This window comes from Excalfactoria chinensis, chromosome 2, assembly GCF_039878825.1.
Source record: "Excalfactoria chinensis isolate bCotChi1 chromosome 2, bCotChi1.hap2, whole genome shotgun sequence".
NCBI lineage: Eukaryota > Metazoa > Chordata > Aves > Galliformes > Phasianidae > Excalfactoria > Excalfactoria chinensis.
In genome coordinates, this window is record NC_092826.1 from 131817527 (window position 1) to 131840353 (window position 22827).

Sequence of the window (22827 nt, forward strand, 5' to 3'; positions counted from 1 at the left end):
TACAGTGAATGACGCACATTCAGGAACCCTGTTCCATAGCACTCTGAACACTGATGCATCTTTGCCCGCAGATACATCATTAACAGTCAGATTTCTTCTGCAAATTCATTCCTAAATGCCTAACTAACCATAAAAAGAGCATCTGGGTTCCATGGGGGACCCTGAGATGAATGCATTGTTACTTCTATACCAATCCACTAGTCTTCATTGAACAACCAGGCACTGGTAGTTGTTACAAGTCAGGTCAGTCAGGGCAAAGCTCATCTTACCTAGCCTCTGCCATTGCTGTGCTAAGCGCCAATCTGACCAGAAAAAAGACTCATGTAATCAAAGGATTTGTTATCGTTTGGTCTTGAGATTCTGTCTGGTTATATTCACTAGGAAAGCAGGACTGCAGCCATTATCAAGAGCAGAAAATTCACTTCTTATTATATGGTAAAAGCCATACTAACATAACGTAGCAATGAATTCAAACTGGGGATGTAGCCATGTGGTCCAGACCTCCAGATCTCTTCATAAGCAAGGTTAGAGATAGGTGGTGTCAAGAACAGAACATTAAAATGAATTAATTTATATTAGAAGATTTATTGTACTAATTTTCCATAATGACCTCTGCAAGACAGCATTTGTATTTTTATTATATTTTACAGAGATTTCTGGAAATTCATTTTACATTTTAAATATCTGGATAATAAAGAATCATAAAAACATCCATTTTTCAACTTACTTTGTGTATATGCTAATGCATTTCTTTTCATTTCTGTCAGGACACTAAGCGTATCTGTTAGAGTCAACAGATAGTGACCCCTGTTACATGACTGAGAAATGGCTTTTGGTAACCTTACTGGGTGACTGAAGATAGATTACAGTAGAGATCTGCAAACAATTCAGGGGACTTCAGGGATCAGTCATCTGCAGTAGCACTAGAAGGCTGCAGTTTGCCTTAGGTGGATGGTTACACAGCATGAGTAGTGAACAGTCAAAACAAATAGTTTGCATGGGTTGAAATGTGTTTACAAAGTGCTTTTGAACAAATGCTACTGACAAATATATCTGGAAAAAATCAAATTCTGATACAAACAGGAAAAAAAAAAAAAGCTTAAGACCGCAGAGCAAATTACCATTTACAAATCACTCTCTCAGCAGTAGATATGAGGTAGACAGATTCTACATGTTCTACATGTTTCTACACAGGCTACAGTCTGCAGCCTGAATCACCCTACAGCGTCAGGGCCACATGGAACATGACTTTATGTTCTTATCATTTTTTGAGAAAGATATAGTTTTGTTCCCTATTTCCTTCTGAACTGAACAAGTTCATTTTTTGCTAGTAAGTCATTTCTGGAAGCTGCTGTGATTACATACAGCTCCAAAGTTTTGTCCGTCTGAGCTGAGGAAATAAATTATGGGATTGTTTGCATTTAAATCATCAGAATTAGACAATTAGATTTATCCTGTAAACCATCAATAATGTCTAGAATCAGATTAGTGGAAACCAACTTGATGGACTTTCTTTCCTAAAAGTCTGTTCACTGGAGATTTACTGTGTGGGTACTTCTGTAGACAGTTTGCTACCTTATGCCTCCCCCTCACAGTCTCTTTTGTTAACACATATGAACAAACCCATACCTTGAAGCTCAGCCACAGCCAAGGTGTTTCAGTTTTATCAGTAGAAATGACCCTGGACATTCTCAGTAGTCCTGAGCTTGGAATAATAAATATAGTTCCAGTGTCCTGATCTTTAGCCATGGCATTACAGATATGACCCCATATTACCATATTCAGGATTTAGGATATGATCGAAAGTACTTCAAAACTGATCAAATTGGTGCACTGTCTGATTCTTGCACTGAAGAACTAAGGGTGTTATAATTATTTTGCTAAATTACTTAGCATTTGATGTCAGGACAAAGAAGCCATCTGCACATGATGAAGTGACTGGCAGTGACTATTCACTGGTTTGGTGCAGAGTACTGCTGCCAGCCATCAGCAGTAAGGCTGTGCTTGATGCTGATGAGGTGTGTACATACTCTGCTGGAAGTGACCATCGGAAAATCCACACAGCAATGGCTCACAGTGTCTTTGCTGTTTGTAAGAACCTGGCAAATTTCAATCTACGGCTTTGGAAGCCAAGCAAGGCCATGGCAAGCATGGTTGCTAAGCATATGCTTACTGCAAAGATTACTACTTTAGATGGACTCGTGCCTGCCATAATTAGCAGTGTGGAAAAGCAGTATTTCTGTTAAGCGTTTGTTATTATTTAAACTACATTGAATACCCACTGGTCTAATTTAAAGGTTAAATACAGAGAGAGGAGAATTTGGTTTTATTCAGAAGAAGAACTTTGTGTGCAGGTAAATGAACTGTGTTAAAAATCTGCTGATTATCAGGACTGAGAGCACAAAAGGGCATCTCTGATCTTGCCCAGCCCCACAGGCCTCCCCAGAACAGGCCCCATGTCAGTCTCTGCTCTAGGGAAGCCAGGTCCTGCCCTAGGAATGCTGATATCTTTCAAGGAACATAAGAACAAAGGATTGCTCAGCCTGGGGAAGAAGAGGTGCAGGGAAGATCTTACCCTGCCTCTTCTCCCAAATAACAGTGATGAGAGGTAATGGCTTTAAGTTGTTCCAGGGAGGGTTCAGGTTGGATATCAAGAAAAATTCCTTCTTAGAAAGAGTGGTCAGATACTGGAATGGGCTGCCCAGGGAGGTGCTGGAGTCACCGTTCCTGGAGGTTTTCAAGAGAAGAGTAAATGTGGTACTGAGGGATTATGGTTAGTAGCATGGTGATGATGGGCAGACAGTTGGACCAGATGTTCTTAGTGGTCTTTTCCAACTTTGATGATTATGATTTTATGATTCTAGAGCTAAAGTCCTGGCCATTAGAGTTTGCAGAACAAAAAAGATAGATGGAGGACTACATGAATAAGGTGCTGCTGACTGTGCGTATACCCACTTCTGCAGCAGTTTAATTTTTATAAAGAGGCAGCTTTTATTTTCTGGTCATTTAGGAGAGGAATGTAGTCATCAAGTTCTCCTAACAGTGTATCCATAGGATATGTAAGGAGCTTGTTATCTCTGCCATATAGTCTGGTCTTTTGAATTAGTACAGTTCAAAAAAACTTCTGCTTTACAAGAAAAGAGGATTTTTTCTTTGTTGCTGTGGAAAGAGGGAAAGATGGCTTGTAAGAGGGAAAAAAGACTGAATTCACATGACTAATGGAATTAGATACATCTGAAGAGTGTGTGCTGAAGAGTGTGTGCTGTATACATTTTCTAGTAAAGGGGTCCTCTCCTTACCAGGATTTCTTGTGCCAGGGGGAAGAAGGTTTCAGATTTCTTTTGCATTGTAAAATGGAAGAAGAGAGTATGAGAGCTGTTTCATAATCTCTTGCTGAGATCAAAGGAGAAGCGAAGGTAAATGTTTCTGTACTTCTTTCTCTCTGGTTCTGTACCAACTATTTAGTAGAACTAATGGAGGCTCCAGTGTAGAAGAATCAGGGATTAGCCTCCTCAAATCTGTTGACTGTAAAGAGTTCAAAAGGATTAATTCTATTAAGAGGAATTTCAGCTAAAAGTAGGAAGGAAATTCTGTCTCCCCTACTCATCTTTTCATCTTTGCTTCCAGAAATAACTCTTAGCCATGGTTTTCAGCCTCCCACCCACTCCTATTTTTTTCTTCTTATTTTTCACTTAAGACAGAAATATTGAACACCACTGAGCATCTTTGAATTCCTGGGACTTTTGACCAAGTTGCATCAGAATTGTGGCAAACTAACAAGACTGAGTAGCAGTGATAAGTTTATCAGATCAGATTCTTCACTGATTTGAATCAGTGTTATTCCACTGACCTAAGCTGATATAACGTCATGGATGCTGGTGGACTTCAGTAAAGCCACACAAATTCACTCCAGCTGAGGATTTGACCTGTGAAATTATGGAGTCTTATCCAAAGCAAACTGAACTTCTGTTGTGAATTGGTCTTCAAGGGGAAATAATTGCTAATTCAATGACTCCCACTGTTTTTATTGCAGCTGCTAGTCATTCTGTGCTGCCAAAAATCTTTACTTTTAACTGGTGAATCAAGAGTTTTCCCAGCAGCTTCAATACACAGAAGATCAGAGGTGCAGAAGTGTATACGCAGGCCTCAAATGTTGTGTGTTAAAAGGCAAGACCTAGGGTCAGCCCATGAAGTAATAGTGACATACTCGGGAGAAATCTTCTCAGCTAGACTTTTCACCTCAGCATCCTATCAGATTTCCCAGTAAGTGGTAGGAAAAAAAGAAAAAAACAATGAGACCAAAAATCCTGGTTTAGGTGGGACTATTTGTCACACACAGCATTGTCATAGTCAGAGTTTATTTTGTGTTGAAACAGCCTAAAAGAGTTCAGTGGGACCTATCTACAGCATGTCAAAGCAGCAACCCTAGCTTATGTATCCATGCTGCAGCTCCATCCAGTAATATCAGTCCTCAGAATTGCACAATTTGGATTTGACAGTAAGCAACCTGCTCAGAAGGTTACAGTTCTGTGCTGTTCCTTTTGGCAGCCACTGAAGGGAGATGAGCAGAGAAGAAATGTGATAAAAAGTAAATGGCACTTTCCTGCTAAGCTAATCAGTTCTGTTTGAGAACAAAGGGCTGTGCCAACTGCAAATCAATGCACTCAATCACTTCTGCTCTTGTGCGAGTCCTGCCAACGTGGCAGCTGCTAACAAGGGAATAAAGAAAACTGTTATTGGATATTTAGTAGACTTCTTAAGTGCTTGTGTAAAATAACATATTTAATTTAATGCAAAGTTATAAATGTAATTGGAGTTTATGGGCATTACAGCAGGGAAGAGAAGAATAAGCTGCTGCTTCTTTCTGCACAAAGAGCTCTTTTATGCTCTCAGACCATCCTTACCAGACTGTCTGTACTGTAAAAGAGCAGCTTTGCTGTGTGATTTCAGCACTTCACCAGTTTATTAAGGAGTAGATGTTGAGATAATGATGTCTAATATTTCACATGGTTCTCAACAGGTTCAAGTCGCAAAACAGGACTTATACATGCTTTCTTTAGGACAGTGTCTAATGTCATAGGCTATGTTAACTGAGTCTTCATTAACTATACAGAAAGCCTACATCTCCATATGTTGATATGTACAGAAGTGTGAGTAAGCTGAACTGAATAAGCCCACTATAGAACACAAGAAGTCCACATAATGCACTCAATTGATGCATTCAGTGGTATAATATTGTATACTGTTTTTTCCACTTTCCTTTCCAAATAATTCCCAAATAGCAATCTTTCTTGTCCCTAGCTATGTCTAGAACTAGTTCCTTTCTGTGACTAGACTTTTGGATACTTTCAGTGATTATATTAAATTGGTTATAAGAAGGCTGCATTTTTCCTAGAAAGCTCTTTTTCTACAGCATTCTTACAGTTCTGTTAGTCTAAAATACGAGACTCTCATATATTTGAACCGCTGGCTCAAGCCGCTCTTGTACATACAGAGCAGCCCAACTTTGTCATCATTTAAATCATCAATCCTAGCTGTGCACTGAAATGCTTGATATAAAACACCCACGGGCAAACAGTAGACTGCCTTCTCTTTAATTACATCAATCCTCAATCACCCCAAAGCAATGCCATCCTTGGAAGTACTAACTCTGACAGGTAGTACTTCTGGGAATGCCATAAAAATGCCAACAAAGCAGCAATGGCAGAGAAAATAAGCTGCCTCATCTTTGGAGAATTATTGGACTGTACTAACATTCAAGGGTACAATGTCAGCACAATGCAGAAAGAGTTAGATGCATAGCCCCCATTATTATTGTTGATGGGAGTCAGGTGTCAAGTTTCCTTTGCATCACTCCGAAAACTTAGCCTCCTTTGTAAAGCTTCAGCCAACTTTTCCTTTGTCACCACTCTTAATTGAAGGACAGATTCGAAGTAACTTGTGATCTGATTCCAGAAGGATTAAAATGGTAAGAAGAAAATACTAATCAAGTGACAACAATGAACCTGAAACTTTCAGTCTTCCAGCTGTGATGGAGAGCTCAATAAATATTTAATCCTCACGCTTTAAAAGGTGAAAATGGAGCTGTTGTGTTGTAGTAAATGGCACTGCAATATCAGCAGCACCTGGGTCATCCCCTTACTCTTTCTATCTGTCTCAGCTCCTACAGTATCAAATGGGAATTTAAGTATCTAAATGCTTAAATAACTGGCTCTATTAACAGACACAACTTTTATCCGTAACTTCTTGTCTGAGAAACCCCCACAAAGCTCAGCCCTCTTATAGTACCTGGAGAGAATTGTGGGTTCTCAGTAAGTGCACATTTCTCAGTAAAAGCATCACTAAATTATAATAGTGGTACCATTAATTTTCTCCCCACTAACATATTGATTGACAGAAGACTACCTCATATTACAAAGGATAAATCAGGGCAGAATTCACATTAAATGTGTTATTACAAATGTACAAGAGACAGAAGTATTTAAATTACTGATGAGTAAACATCCTCTAAGGCAAACTGAGCTTCATATAGTTTTCTCTCCAAGTTTAGCCAAGAATCCTTAAGTAATGAACATTTGTATATAGACATAAAAAAAAAATTGAGAAATTAGCCTACTCATCTTAATTCCAGCCAAACTGGTCTCCCACATGACTGAAAAAAGCACTTTTGCCTTTTGTTAATACTATTTCGTATGCAGCTGGCATACAATCACATAGTCATAGATAATGTCAATTATGCAGATTTATCATATGTCTAATAAATCCAAAGGGCATTTTTATACTGTTCATTGCAGGACATCAGCACACAGGGCTGAGCACTGGTGACTTGATACAATCATCCTGTCTTGTGCTTCCCCTGTTTTCTAAAGTGATGACATCCAAAACAAATGTGGGGAAAAAGCCTGATGCAGTTTATGGAGGGCAAGATACAAATATTTCCAAAATGAATGTTCAGGCAGCATAAGAGACTTGGGAAGATGTGATTTTTATACTGCCATCTTCAAGCCACAGCCAGATTGCTTAGAAAATACCTAATATAGTACACTCCACACACAGACAGAGATTCACCTAAACTGATAATAACTCAAGAGTTTTTATCTCTGTGTATCCTCAAGCAAGGCATCAGGAGAGAAGAACACTCCTGAAACAAAATTAAACAAGTTTAGATCTAACTTTACAAGGCTGAATGAGATTTCAGACTATTTTGGGGGGAATCTAATAGAGAACAACACACGTACATGCCGCCTTTCTTATATAAAATCCATCAACCACCTTGAGTTTTTACTTACTATGCTCTTTACAAGAAGTAATAAGAAACTAATATATCACGACACAATGTGTTTCATTCTATAAATGGTCTTCCATTGTAAAGGAATTGGGAGTGGGCTGTTAGGGAATGCTAAAGTACAGTCACTGAGATTTGTCTGCTCAAATGCTTATTTACATTTATGTGGTGAAACTGCACCTACAGCCTTTCATCTTCATCCTAGTAAAGCAGGACGGGGAGCTGCAGGACAGGCTACTGTGCAAAGAAATAATACCCTAAATGCTGCAAATACTGACTAAGGCCCATGTGATCAATTAAACATGTGCCAGAGCATAGATTCTATATCACAAGCTGTATTCTATGGATCCATACAAATCACAGTTTCAGATTTGTTGATGGCTCTTTCTGCTTCCAAAGTGATAGACAGAAATTATTTTGACCTCAGAACAACTGAAAAAGGCCATATGCAGAGGCACTTCTGGGATGTGGGGAACTGAGCGGTCAGAGCATGGGACAGTAATTGTGTTAGTGGCTGACCAACAGCAAAGAAGCTCTCATAGCTTCCCCCAAAGCTTTTCAAGGACATAAATCCTAGGTCAACAAACAGTCAGAGAAGGAAGCATGGAGATAGGAGGATTCATCTTGTTACCAACACTCTGAATTCACTGATGCTTCACAATTGGCATTCCACAAAATATTGTAATACCCTACATTGATATCATTTAATATACTGGTGTTTCAGAACTCCTTTTTTGAATGAGGACACATTTTGAATACTGATCGAGCAGAGAGATATTTCCTGCTCCAAGAACTAGATAAATTAATAATGAAGGCAGCAAGTAGATCTGTTTAGAGCAGATCCCTGTTCTTGGCAGGTCATGATTGGCTTCCAGGGGATGCATAGGTGCAGGTGTTTCTGTTTGTGGGTGCCATATCATACTGAGCAGCTTGTTGCTCCACTTCAGAGAAAGTCTCTGTGGCTTTAGGTTCACACCTCTCTCTTAACACGAAGAACAGCCAGCCTCCTGCAGCCATACCCTGAAACACTGACTATCCCAATGTTCCCTGTTTTCCCCTTCCCTATGATTTTCAAGCAGGAGGATAGATAGATAGATAGATAGATAGATAGATAGATAGATAGATAGATAGATAGATAGATAGATAGATAGATAGATAAAAGTGTTCTGGCTTCTCACATCTTCAGTTCCCTGATTAAGCAGAAAACAAAAGACATAATGCTTAATACCTCTTTTTTCTTTTAAAATAATAGACTCCTTAATCTGAATATTTTCTTGCCTCCCTGTTTTAAGAAAAATGTTCCAGACAAAGATCCCAATCAGCCAGCAGATTTTTCTCTCACCACACTCCTCTGCTGCCTTGAAGAAAAGCTTTCCTTCCATTTCCCACATGGGCTACTGCAGGATATCGCTGCAAATGCCTTGGATTGAAAACCAATTATAAAAAGCAGGTCGTTAGTAACTGCCCACTTCAGAGGCCACACTCTCAGGGACCTCAAGCTGCATAGCTGGAGATGGGAACAGTCCCACACTATTTAACCCATTTCTATCCTCCAGTACACAGGCTTTTTTTCCTTTTATTTTTACCCTTGGGCTGCTCAGTTGGAAGCGCTGCTCCTTCTGCTTTACCTGATGGCTCTCAAGGGCCCATGATGCCAGACATACTTCACCTTCAATCTACCTCTGCAGGAATAAGAACAAAGAGGAATCCAAGGAGGAACTGGCACGTGCTATGAGCCCCTTGCAGATATATGCAGGCTTGAATTTATCTAGTGCAACGTAAGGCATCAAAATGAACTCCTGCACCCATAACACAGCCATGCCAAGATTGACACAGCCATGCCAAAACTGACACAGCCATGCCAAGGTTGACACTACCATGCCAAGGTTGCTTCCATGTCTGTTAAGGAACGTGAACCACTTGAAAGTATATAAAGCATCCACATTTAAAACTTCACCACAAATAAAGGAGATGGACTGGGATGGCCATCCCAGCCAGTGTGGCACCAGTGTGGACATGAACATCACACAGAACCTTCCCACTTGTCTGTTCAGCCAAAAGTGCTTGGGCAATGATCTTACAGCACTTCACACTCAGTAATTCCTGTCTTGATGTCTGTTTCTCACATTCATCTGTATAGGTTGGTTTTGACATCAAGAAAGTAAATCCCTATCTGGAAACTGGCTGCTTAAACTAAATGATGCAGCATGGTGGCTGTACAAGCCATAATTTAGGAGGCTGTGAGCCTCTCTCAGTAAGTGCTGTGGTTTAAAGACGTCGTTATTTTTCCCACAAAATTTATCACATTCTTCTTCTCTGTAAAGAAATCCCATTTGCTGTCAATCACCGTCAGCCCAACTGCCTAGGATATCAGAAGGCAGAAAACCATCTCCTGATGTGCAGACTCTCTTCCCTCCCTATTTCTCTCCTTTCAAAATAAAGCAAGGCTAACATGCCTGTAAAAATGCAACTGTTTAAATAGCTGCAAATGCTGCTTTAGAGAAATCAAATGAGTTTTTTCCAATAAGTTACACACAGAATCACAGAATTGTAGGGGTTGGAAGGGACCTCTAGAGATCATCGAGTCCAACCCCCCTGCCAAAGCAGGTACCCTACACCACGCCGCACAGGTAGGCATCCAGGCAGGTCTTGAATATCTCCAGAGAAGGAGACTCCACCACCCCCCAGGGCAGCCTGTTCCAGTGCTCCGTCACCCTCACTGTAAAGAAGTTCTTGCGCACATTCGTGCAGAACTTCCTATGCTGAAGTTTCAGCCCATTGCCCCTAGTCCTGTCCCCACACACTACTGAAAAGAGACCAGCCTCGCCACTATGGCTCCCACACCTCAAGTATTTATAAACCTGGATCAAGTCCCCTCTCAGCCTTCTTTTCTCAAGGCTAAACAGACCCAGTTCACTTAGTCTCTCCTCATAGGGGAAATGCTCCAGGCCCTTAAGTTCTGCATTATTGCATCAGAGTTGACCTGTCCTTGGTAATTTCATACTCCATAAAAACCAAATGAATTATTTGGGACTGGCTTATAATGTTCACATTGTGTTTTTAGAATAACACTATTAAAGAAACCTGACAAATAAAGAAGCTTATGGTAATCAATTAAAATATGAGAATTAAACTAATTCAGTAAAACACTGCTAACACTGATCTGGCAAACAACTGGTAGCCATCTGTCAAATCTTTCTCGCATGCAGAAGTTGCATTTTAAAACACAATTATTAATAGTGCTCATTAGCTGCCAAGCAAAAGAGCAGGCCACACACGTCTGCTCAGAGATTAGCTATTATTAATAAATACTACTCTCTTTTCCAAATTTGAACTAAAACTTGCTGTTTGATATCAAGACCAGGACATGCCTTTCCACTGGGGACCAGAGGGATAGGAGAGAATGTAATGATATCAGCCCAAGGACAACACCCAGCAGGTGCCAACTGTCTTCCTACAGCTCTTCTGCAATAACAGCTCCTCAATGTCCCCACTAGACTGTCTATTCCACTGCTGCACTGTCCTTGCTATTATGAAGGTTTTCTAATGTCTAAAGTGAATTCTCCTTGGTGCAATTTAAGTCCATTACTTCTAGTTGTGTTAATGTACATGGAATGCAGTCCATTCCTTTCTTCTGTGAAGCAGCTTTTTATGACTTGGAAGACTGTTGTTATGACCCCAGTCAGTCTGCTCTTCTTAAAGCCAAACAATTTGTCCAACATGTATAAGGACTGATTTTTAAAAGTGTTGAACTCCTGCCATTCCCATTGCTTTTATTTATGTGATTGAGAGTGAAAGAACCTCAGTATGTGTGATGATCAAGTTGTATTGTCTGATGCCCTGTAAACGTTGATAGGTACGAAGGGCACAAAAGCTGTTTATAGCTGTATTTGTGTATTCTTGTCTCTACAACAAATGTGTATTTAGAGAACCTGTGACCAGCCTTCTAACTGCATCCACAGGGCAGGAGCTGCTTTAAAATAAGAGCAGATTTGAGTGGAAACTTGGCTGCTTTGTATGCCAAGCTTTGCTGAACCATTCAGATGAAACTGTTTTCTCTTGTCCTTACAAAAAAAATATTGGCTGATGTTTTATTTTTAATTTGTTTATATGATTACATGACATAGATACTGTCAAAACTGTGTTTGTTTTCATTTTTTAAGTGAATATTTACCATTGTTGGACAATACATACTGAAGAAGCTTGAATTCAAATCCTTTTCTGTCCCAAAACAGTAGAGCATGATGTTTCTTCCTATAATGGGCTTCTCATGTGGAGAAATGGTGTTTTGTAGTTTGAGTTCCAGTTGGCATCACTTAGAAAGATGTTTTTATAATGAATATGCTACAGAATATGATGTTATTGTCCTATGTTAGCATTCCAGCATGGATAGAAATAAATCCCAACACTACCTGCTTTTTGTTTCTCAAATTCCATTGTAAATACAGCATTATTTGTGCCTTTGTAGGCCTTCAGGAAATAGTTCCTTCCTGCCATTGGAGGCTGTTGGTATAATTGTAATGCAATCAGTAATATCTCCTTGTATAGCTTCTCATAAACGTAGAGTTATATATTCTGTCCTTCTGGAGAAAAGAGTGTTTGAAATGTCTTTTGTACCTCTCTCTTGACCTTTGAAAACAACTTCCTTTAACAAATACAAGAACATTTACAGTTATAAATAAATAAATAAATAAAAACAGCTTGAAATTTGGGCCTTTAAATTGGTATTTATCTGAGGAACTTTGTGGCATTTTTGTATCCAAAGAAAGATATCCTTTATTTTTATTTTTATTCATAATATTTCATCAAGGACAAATAGTGATGCACGTTAAAATATATACAGACTGCAAAGGGTGAATACACAGTTTAGTTAATATTGTTTTAAAATGTTAAACAAAGATAACAACCAAATTTCATCATTGAAAATAAAGCAAAAGCAGTGTCCTATAGTGCATATATGGTAATAGGCAATAATATGCAAAAGATGGAAGTACACCATCATTGTGGTAGATATATATCTAGCCAGATTAATTCCCTGTAAACACCTACTTTTAATTATTCTGTCATCTATTTTCCCCACCTCCACAGGCTCCATAATTCACCTTTGCTGTGTGCATACTGAGGTTTTTCTCCTCCTCCTCCTTCCAGACACACACTAAATCTTCCATTATTCAACCAACTGATTGAAATATTAAATTCTAATTTTTATTGTCTGTATTGATTGAAAGATATCCTGTTATTATAGCCTGCCTAAGATGGGTTGACATAATGTCATCCATTGCTGCTCTAAGAGTGCAGTAAATTTTGCTATCTGAGATTTCTGCCACAGAAAGTGAAGGCACAAACATAGTCTTTGGGGATAGGTTCTAAGTAGAAACAACAAAAGAGTAGGGTGGCTAAAAGACCCCCCAAAGCAAAAGGGAAAATGATTTGATAGGGTTTATAGTCATACTGTAAAACTGGTCTAATGCATGGCTGGTGTAAAAGATATCCAATAATAGTATGGTATAAAACAGTTTTAAACTAAAAGGGTTTAGTTTTAATCTAATTTAGATTAGACATTTTTGCTCAGAGGGTGGTGATACCCTGTAACAGGCTGCCCAGAGAAGTGGATGCCCCATCTCTAGTGGTGCTGGAGGGCAGGCTGTGTGGAGCCCTGGGAAGCCTGGTCTGGTGGGTGGCAACTTTGCCCATGGCAGCTGCACAGTTGGAGGTAAATGATCATAAAGTCTCCTTCCAACATAAGCCATTTTATGATTCTACGATAAAACTTTACAGTTTTACTTTTTGATTGATGATTTGGATAGATATTTGCAACCTCATCAAGAAGGCTCCTGTGCTCATTGCTTAGTTAATGGACTACCTCTCTGTGTGAAATGAGAGTATTTTCCCCGTGGATGAACTTTAAGTTTGTGTGTGCCATCCAGTGTCTTGAGGGTCAGTCCTCAATGCCTGACATCCACAAGCACAGGAAGAATACACTTCAGTTCACTGCATCTTGATAGCCAGACAAACAGTCATTGCTGATGCTGAAGTTAGGGACTGTTGTCTGTTTGAAGTGTTCTTATTAAAGACTCCGTATGTTTTTCTCATTTCAATGACAGAAACCAGTTAAGAAGTTAAGGAGAGAATAACAGCCTTAATCCTGTTCACAACTCAACAGTCTAACATGCACCACGGCAGTGTCTTACAAAGATACTGCATTTCTTAGGGAGCAAAGCCTTAGCAAAAAGTGCCAAAGTATTCACTTAGGAAAATCTTTTGGCTAAAGCATTCATAAATAGCTTCATTCTTTCAGTTCATGACATCATTACAATCTCTTAATGAAATTGCAATTCAAGGAGGCTAATTTGTGCTCTAATTATATATTAGTCTGGGCTGAAAGGTTTCTGGACAGAAAAAGGTTTTCTTCAGGCAATCTTTTATTCTGCTTATTGTATTTACTTAACAAAGAACAGTCTGCTTTTACTGTGCTTTCTCATAATAGAGATGTAATATTTCCTAGCTAAGGGCAAACATCTGCAGTAATTTTTTGATGGATTCTGATAACAGTCTTTAACAAGAGCAAGGATTAATTGCAAATGTAGAAATAACCAAGCTGAAAAGCTAACGGATGTACTGGTGAAATAGAAAACGTTTAAGAGCTCTTCAGCCAGAAAGCCTTCCAGATCAGTGGCTGCCTGAGAAAAGAACATATTAGCCAGGTAATTCAAGGAAAGTCAGAGAAATACTTTCTCACCAACAAAGAAAGTTTCCAGTGCAAATAATTTGTCCTGCATGACTTGACAGAAGACATCCTTCAATTGTTTTTTATGCTTTTGCCATAAGATGAAAGCCCAGCATTGCACAATTCATATCCTCTTCCCCTCACTAAGAGTTTTTAAGCATATAGATATTGGCCATGGCATGGGAAGTTCACTTCTGTGCCATCTACTAACAGCATAAACAAAAAAATGCAGATTAAAAAAAAAAAATACATTTCAGTTGAATGTGAATAAGGATTTCAAACAAGATTCCTATAATTTGGACAGCAGCTTCCTGTGTCACACCATAAACTGTTTTCCAAATACCAAATCGACAATTTCTAGAAGAATTAGGATTAGAAGAATTGGAATCCATTGTGGATTCTTGTGCCATCTTTTCTGTCCATTCTCTGAGACTTCTGGTTCAAACTCTGTCAATCAAGGGAAATAAGAGTGGGTAGGCTCATGGTCTCACTCAGCAGAAGAGTTTCACTGTCTCTCAAGGCTGCCTGCATCCAGTTCCCACCTTCGTACCCCTTTCCCAGCCCTTATTCACACCTTTCACGTCCCCAGCTCCTTCCCACCCAGGGTCTGGGCTGCGTGAAGGCAGTGCCCCAGCTACATTGCCAGAAAGAACAACCAGAAGTACTGCCTAAAAAGTGGGAATCAACCTCTTTCCCCAGATAACCACCAGTGATTGGATATGACTTTAAGTTGCATGGGGAAAATTCAAGTTGGATTTTAGGAAAAATTTCTTCTCAGAAAGAATGATGAAGTATTGGAACAGGCTGTCCAGGGAGGAGGTGAAGTTGCCATCCCTGCGGGGGATGAAAAGGGTAGATGTGGCACTGAGGAGCATGACCTAGGGCAGTCAGGCATGGGTTAATGGTTGGACTCAGTGATCTTAGTGGTCTTTCCAACCTTAATGACTCTGTGATTAGATACAAAAGTCAGTAGGGATCTGTATTTGGGACCTGCAGTACTAACTGTAATTAATGTGCTACAATTCTGTGGATTTTAGTGGAGTTGGGAAAAAAACAAAAAGGAAATGGACTTATCAAGATGTTTTCACCTGAGTAAAACTGTGGAGTAGATCAGGGTACATAGACAGAATGCTGAATTTATGTCTCTTTTATTCTGTTTTCTTGTAGAAAAAGTAAGCATACTGTCAACCTTTATAGCACCCTTCAAGTATCTGAGTCCTGGTTCAAGCACCATGGAGGATGAAGACAATTTAAGTAAGCAGCCTCTTTTTTTAATAGGTAAATGAAGTCCATAAATAAAAGTTCTGTAGTGTTGGAGCACTTGTGGAAAGAAAGGAGGTGTCCAAACAGTGGCAAGCCCTAAGTCCAATCCTCATGTAAAATGCAAAGATCCCTGATGCTGAGTGCAGACATATTCTCTGGTCTCCAATAAGGGAGACGTTAGCCTCAGCCAACCTTCCCACTTTTCCCTGGGCATGGATGGTGAAATGTAAGTGGTGTGTCACAGATACAAGGGAAAAGAGTTGCAAAAAGATGTTTATACTCAGCATCCCAGGATTGTGGAGCTACTTCCCTTCCCCTCCCTTCCCTCACCTCCCTTCTCATTCCATTACTTTATTTTGTTTGCTTGCTGACTCAGTCTAAAAAAGCCAAAACTATTCTTGTATTCAGATTCAATTGAGGAGGAGATGACAGGGTTCATTACGTAGATGTAACCACAAAATTAGTCACAGGGCACAAAATTAGCTTTGGGGCACTTACACCCCAAAAATAGCACTGACATTCCTCGTACCGTGACTGTGGAGCTACTTGGAAGCACTGCTGGGCTGGGAGGAGATGTGAAGTCTTCAGGACACCTGCCAACCCAGGAATGAGCTGCTAGAGATGGACAGCCCTCAGTGAGCCCTCCATTTATCATCCAGAAGCAATTATCATGTGTTATCCAGCCCTCTTTATTGAAACATAACTTGAATCATTCTAAAATAAATAAATAAAGGGGGCAGAAGCTTTCTGAATCAAATGAACAACTCTCTGAGTTTTAGTATCACCTACCAGATGGATTCCTTTCCCAGCCAGACACAAACTGATGTGTTGCCCTATTAAAGGCAGTGGGTGGGAGGAATGGGTTGTTGTTTTTTTTTTCCCCTGTTGTTGCTAATCTGCCACGGTTTGATCATGATGCAGCACAAAGGGGAATAGCTTTTGAAGGAGCAAAGCCCTCGGCTTTCTGCTGCTGAGGATCACTCTTTACTGCTGCACAGGGAATGGCAGCTTTTTGCATATCTTAGGAAAGGTGAAAAAATCTTGAAAATCCTTCAGAACCGGTCCCAGGGAGGCTACATTTTCAGGAAGAGATATGAGAAGTACAGGCTGGAAACATATTATGCACATGATGAGCTTCTGCAGGCACCTCCTGCGTAATGTTTCCCAAAAGTGCTGCTTAGTTATTTTTAGGTAATGTAGGAAGTTTGTACAAGCCAAACACTGTAACACCATTTTCTTATTGCTGCTGTAATGCTAAGACTGCTTCGTGCTTGTGCTGGTTATAAAATAGCTCACATGGACAGGGTTAGATGTTTTCTGGGAAAAAAATAAAACAGCAAATTTCACTGTTTTCAAAAACATTGTGCCTAGACCTCTCTTGGGTCAAACATTCACTACTTGTATAATGGTATAGATACCATTAATTTCTATAGCACGCAGGTATTCCTGTACTAATTAGACATTTCAAAGAGCTTCAGTGATTTGTTCTGAAGAAGCAGAAACTTATTTTGTGTTAACAATTTAACAAAAGTGTAGGAGAATGCCAGCAAAGTAGAGCAGTGGTTGGGTTATCTTGCGCAATATAACTGTGCATCCCTGCCCTTACTGTGCTGTAACAGTAATCAGTATGCAGAGTCCCAGTAGCTGAAATGGATTCAAGTCCTGTTTCACATTCCTTTAGACCTGCTTTAATAGGGGAGCCATGCCAGGTTAACTGCAAGTGCATTTTCAACTGGTGATTATTAGCATATAGACAGTACTAATGTGGTTTATGATCCATAAACTAATGCTGGAAAAATGTACTGAAGACTGTAGGCAATTTTGGAATGGCATTTTTGGGTAGCCTATAATCAGTCTCCAGTGCAGTCAGTGTAACACTGACCACGAGAGAAAAGGAACACCCTGTATATTCCCAGTGGTTGGCAGCTAAGGGTTTACAAATTGTAACAGGGTTAGAAATAGGATATTTAGCTCTGTCCTCTGTCTTCAACATTTGCTGCTAGTGATGCACTGTGAAAAAGGATGCTTAAATGGTGATTGTCCCCTCAGTTTATCTTTTCAGTACTCAGGAAGGAATTTACTCAGATAGACTTTGCACATGAATCATCATATTTCTTGTTCACCAACAGACCTGTCTAGTTCTCTCCAGAGCCCTGTGATACTTCTGGTCTCAACAACAGCAAGGAGCAGCAGTTCAGTGATTTTTTTGTGGTATAAAAAGTACACCCTTTTGTTGCTTCAAATCTCCTGTCTCCAGGGCTTGGACTGATTGAAACAGTAAATAATCATTCCCTGTTCACTGCCTGCTTTCCTTTCATGATGTTACAGACCTCTGCCTGCCCTGATCTTCAATTGTTCCATCCACACTATGCCACAACAATGCAGACTACCACCCAACACAGATACTCACAAATCTGGGCTTTACCTCTAGAAGGAGCAAACGATTCCCATGGAACTCATTGTGCTGTGGTGCCAAATGCATAGATGTGGTGCACATACCTTTTCTCAGTGCCTGCAGAGAGTTGCTGATGGTCCCCAGCATATGGATCTCAGAAACAGCGAAAGTCATGTGTGATGACTCCCAGCCCAAGATTCAGTGTTTTGAAGCTTGTTTAGTTTTGAGCCTGTCAGTCAAATCCCTCTTCAGGCAGCATAAGGCCCCAAAGCTTTTGATGGCACATTTGAAATACAGCAAGCTGCATGTCTCTAAAAATGCAGTGAGCAATTCCTCCAGCAATAAAAGCCCCAAGCTATCTCACACCAGCAGACAAAGGAGAATCAGACTCCCTAGTTTTATTTTGAAAGCTGTATCTATTGCCTCCATTTGAATCTCTCCCTTGCTTAAAGCTAAGCTAAACTCTGGTCCTGATTCAAGCAGACAAGTACTTAAATGTATTCCTGCTCAGAGCTGCCCAAATTGTTGGCTGCACACACTCATTTGTTTACTTGGACAGAGTGAATGAGAGTATGAGTATCAGCTCAGTCGGGTCATGGGAATAATTTCCCGCATTGTTAAGAGCTGTGCTAGAGGTGTATGAATTTCAGTTACTTCAGATAATACTTTGGGCAAAGTTCAGTATCTTCATTCTGGAGCAGCCAAATGGCATCACTTCCAAAAATTTTCAGTCCCCAGTTTAACTAAGCAAAATCGTGTAGTTTTGTGCTCTGGTAATGTTTCCTTTCACGGATCACTGTTGCACACCAGTAAATATTAATTTTATTTTTATATTAAGCAGCCTGAGCCCTGTGAGCTGGTGGGGAGGGCTACAGCTGCAACAGAGAGATCAGGGTTGGCTTCCCTTAAGTAGGTTTACCATACTGACTTCTTTCACAAGGATTTTATAGAATGTGTGTGCTTGCAGGTTAGAGAGGAAGGAGTGAATCCTGCTGTTAGCTACAAGTTTACTATTCCAAAATCAAATATACAGACCTAGAAATCCCCAGCCTAAAAGTCCCCAACCCTCTATTATGGATTCAGTAAGTGTATGAAAATGTCATCTGCTTGCATGAAGAAATGGCCCTACATTACTTTTGATGTAGTAGCTGACCTTGTACAAAGGTTCTGAGGCTCTGGCTCACAGGTTCATACCTATTGCTTCTGATTTAAACATTTTTAATTTCAAGAATGTCAGGAATTACGGAGGTCAGTCCATTTAACCTCCACAGTTAATGTAATGTAGATGAACAGCAAAAACATACTGTACATAAGCAGGTCAAACAGGAGCTAGATATTAAAATGCAGAACATGGAATATGAAAATAAAGTCCTACCTGTATTGTGGAAAATGCATTGGTAGCAACCTTGTGAATGCTAAACATTCATAACAGTAATAACTTCCTGCTTCAGAGAAATCAGTTGAATCAGAATTTTGCTACACTAAGAAACTGCAAAGTCTTTCTTTCAATATCACAGCTTCTCAGTAATGCACTGCCCCTTGTGACTCAATACAAAAGATCCCAGCCAGAGTGAAGATGTCATCTACCACTTCTCCTTCCCCATCCTCCCTGGAAGTTGGCTAGGTAGCAGAATAACCTTCAACAGGAACAATATTATCTCTTCAAATGTAGCGTGGAGTATCGGATGGGTAGTTCTGCAGAGCCCTTATGACCCAGAGACATAGGCAGTGTCATTATTAGTGATGCATTATAGTTCTGAAAAGCTCTTGATGATGCAGACTTTCTAGGTTAACTCTACTGTGCATAATGACCAAAAGGAAAAAAAAAAACAGTCAGAAGATTGAGGAACGGTGCATAAATAAATGTATTTCACTAACTTCTTTCTTCTCTCCCATTCAATTACGGAAGCTAGTACAAGTCTGCAATGTCTCTTCTTGTTTGTGATAGTGCAAAAATCAGTGAATAAAGTTACCTGAGCAGAAAAAAATTGTAATATTTTTCTATCTCCTTTTTCTTAATTCTGACCCTTTACAATTTTATTATTCTGTAACCTTTCATCATAGGAGAGACATATTTGATTATCATTTCTTCCAAATGTAGAGAATGTGTTTGGGGAACGCGAGAGCAAGGATATTACAGGAGATAAGAGCTAACAGGACTGAAAATGATCCACAGTTTTGCATCTTTGCTGTGTGCATCCTCCGACTTACCCCCTTTCCTTTTAGTGCTTTTCATTTCTAAAATTGCTTGTGATTGTTCTATTACAGCTGCTTACGGTATTTATCTTATGTGGTTTGGTGTCATTTGCCTGCTTTGTCTGATTTTCACAATAGAAGTACATGTGCCACCATTAGAGAAATAATCTCATGTCTACTACACAGAGGTCTTATAAAAGGCACATTTCAAAGACCCCCTATTTCAAAGATACCTGAAAGTATAAAGTAATTTCACATTGTCCGGCTGCTGTCAGATATCACACAAGTCCATCAGGCTTACAGGCTTTTTGAAGCTGCCTCTGTTTTCCATGACATGATGACTTCTGGCCTGTTGCAGCTTGCATTGAAGTCTATGAAGAAGTCAGCTACATCCCAGCCATTCAGGATAGAGTCCTCTAGATATCCAAGTGGCTATAAGGACACTTGCACGGATTTCTGCCACTGTGACTAGGTGAAAGCAGACCATAAATACAGACATGTCACCTTCACGCACACCCACCTTTGCATCTATCTGTCTGTCGTGCTTCATGTCTTCAAGTTTTACACTTGAATCACTGCATTTTTTTTCACTACATCAGAGGGAACACTGGTGGCCAAACACTGCCCTAGAGAATTTCACGGACCAAATGTAATGTTAATGTTTATTTTATATCCCATATGTTTAGTTAATCACATGTTAGTGAGAGTGATTAAGGCACGATGCTTTATGGTACTCTGACTATGAAAGGAAAAAAAAAAAATAGCTGCAAAAGATACTATAAGAATTACTAACACAAACAACCCCTGAGCTTTCCTATTCTGTGATGCATAATCAATACAAGTCCTTTTCAATCCTGAATACAGTGTGAAGCATGTGCTAACTTTTATTTCCACGCTTCCTGACTATAATATTGTAATGTACCATATCTGGTCTGTAAGAGGAAGTGTGAAATCTAGAAGCAAATCTGCTTCCTTAAAACAAAAATAAATAAATAAATAAATGTGTCTTGAGTCAAAATATTATTAAAAAAAAAAAAAATCTATTTTGAATGAAATGAAAAATGAGAAAGTCTCAGTGGAAAATGTCTGGCCAAAGTCACTGCCAAGACAGAGCAAAGTTAAAGTTGGCATCTTCTTCCCCTCAGATCAGAGCTTCCCATAAATAGAGTTGTGAACTCAACAAGAAAAGACCACCTTATCCTTGTGTCTTACTTAACCTGACCTTTTAAATGTCTTATTTCCAGTTAGGCTGGTTTAAAGATGTCACATTTTATACAACTGAATGTCAAGTGATGAAGCCTTTCTTCTTCTATTATGTATTTCTTTTTCTTTCCTTCCTCACCTGTCTTCATTCTCTCCCCTTAGCTTTACAAAGTAAAAATTAAGTAGTCACTGCAGTCACTGAAGACCTTAATTTTTCAGTTCGTGTTCTGCCTCAGCAAAGTACCTCGTACACATACAGAGCTCAGCAAATAGCATCAGTGAGATATAGACACAGGCTGGAAGCTTGATTTGTGCTAAAAGGTTTCCATGAGGGCGAGCCAAAATCCTTAACCCTACAAATGGGCTGCCCCATGTGCAGTCACACCAGGATTTTTACTCAGATCCAAGCAGTGAGATGCTCTTTTTGAAACAACTCATATGAGAGCAGCATTACTGCTCTGATGAGAAAAAGTATTTTGATGCAACAACATCTTATCGGGATATTAAAGGAGCTTCTTAATTAGGATGCTTGGTTTCATGTAATTCTCTGCATGCTCCCATGATGTCAGCACAGCCCAAGACTGGGCTGCAGCAAAGACATACTGCTCCAGCAGAAGGTCCTGGAGGCACAGCTGGCTGCTCACCAGTCATATCCTTGTATCCAGTTTGCTCAGAAGGGTAGAGGCTAACACAGCTATGGCCCTGTAGCAATTGGTAAGATGATTCTCTTCCCTCTCTCTAAGACAGCAAAGACCTTCCCCGTGCTTGAGACTCACACAGCCTGCAAAAGTGGCAAGATCATGTCTGACAATAACAAAACACGGAAAAGGTTCCATCAGCGATACTGGATGGAATGCAGCAGGCAGGCAGACAGTGTTCTGCTCTGAAAGGGATCAGGTGCATCACTCCAGGGATGGGCTGCTTCAAGGGCTGATTAAGGTCTTGTTTACTTTCCCGATTTGTTATCTGCCACAATCAAGGCACAGCAAGGCTGGGGGCTGCATCTGAGATGCAATACATTTAAACAAAATCATCAGAAACTACAGAAATGTTATAGGATGATAATTTAGGCATTAGCACATTTTTTGTGTCATTCAGGACATCGGTGAAATGAATCTCTGTTCTCAGTCATACATCTGCTGTAGCAAACTGCTCTGCCTTGCAGCACAGGCACTGAACAAGCGTAGTTGGGAGCAAAGTGTGATTCACTGGCTCAGCAGCAGCAGAGTGCTCCCTTCATAGCTATCGCGGTTGTTTCATTCCCTTCCCCCATCACAGTAGTGCTTCCTGGCAGTCTCTCTCTCCCATTGCTTTCTTTGACATAGATCATCCTTTACATTGGTAATCACTCCCGTCATGATGCTCTGGCTTCTCATAGTCTGATCCAGATTTACCTACAATTTTTTTGCAAAATTATTTGTTGCTGATGTGGGAGCTAAGAGTATCTGCAATTGAACTTGACAGAAAGACCTTCACTTATTAAACCGAAATCTGAGCCCAGACCAAATTATGATTTCAAATGCAAGAAAGATATTTCTGATAATTTCTTAGGCTGGATTTGTGATGTTAGCAACAAAAGAGTACAACCAGTCAAAGTATTGATAGCAAATGAAATATTCAGTGCATCTGCCCGTTTTTTTATCTGTGAATCATTTGTGAATCATTTCAGATTTTTAATAATGTGTTCATAATCATTCACCCACATGGATTACAGAAAAACATCTCAGCCTAAGGGAGCTTTGCAAACTATTCGCTTTC

At 39.8% G+C, this 22827-nt stretch overlaps 1 protein-coding gene across 2 annotated transcripts in view; it reads left to right on the forward strand.

Annotated features, from left to right (window-relative positions):
• ADARB2 (adenosine deaminase RNA specific B2 (inactive)) overlaps positions 1 to 22827 on the forward strand; it is a 294939-nt gene that overhangs the window by 176198 nt on the left and 95914 nt on the right. Inside the window, exon 2 of one of the 2 annotated variants that reach the window (XM_072329373.1) lies at positions 15180 to 15266. The exons of the other annotated variant lie outside the window; for it this stretch is intronic. Coding sequence (XP_072185474.1) covers positions 15180 to 15266 — 87 coding nt within the window. The remainder of the gene's footprint in view (positions 1 to 15179; positions 15267 to 22827) is intronic. 2 annotated transcript variants of the gene reach the window in all.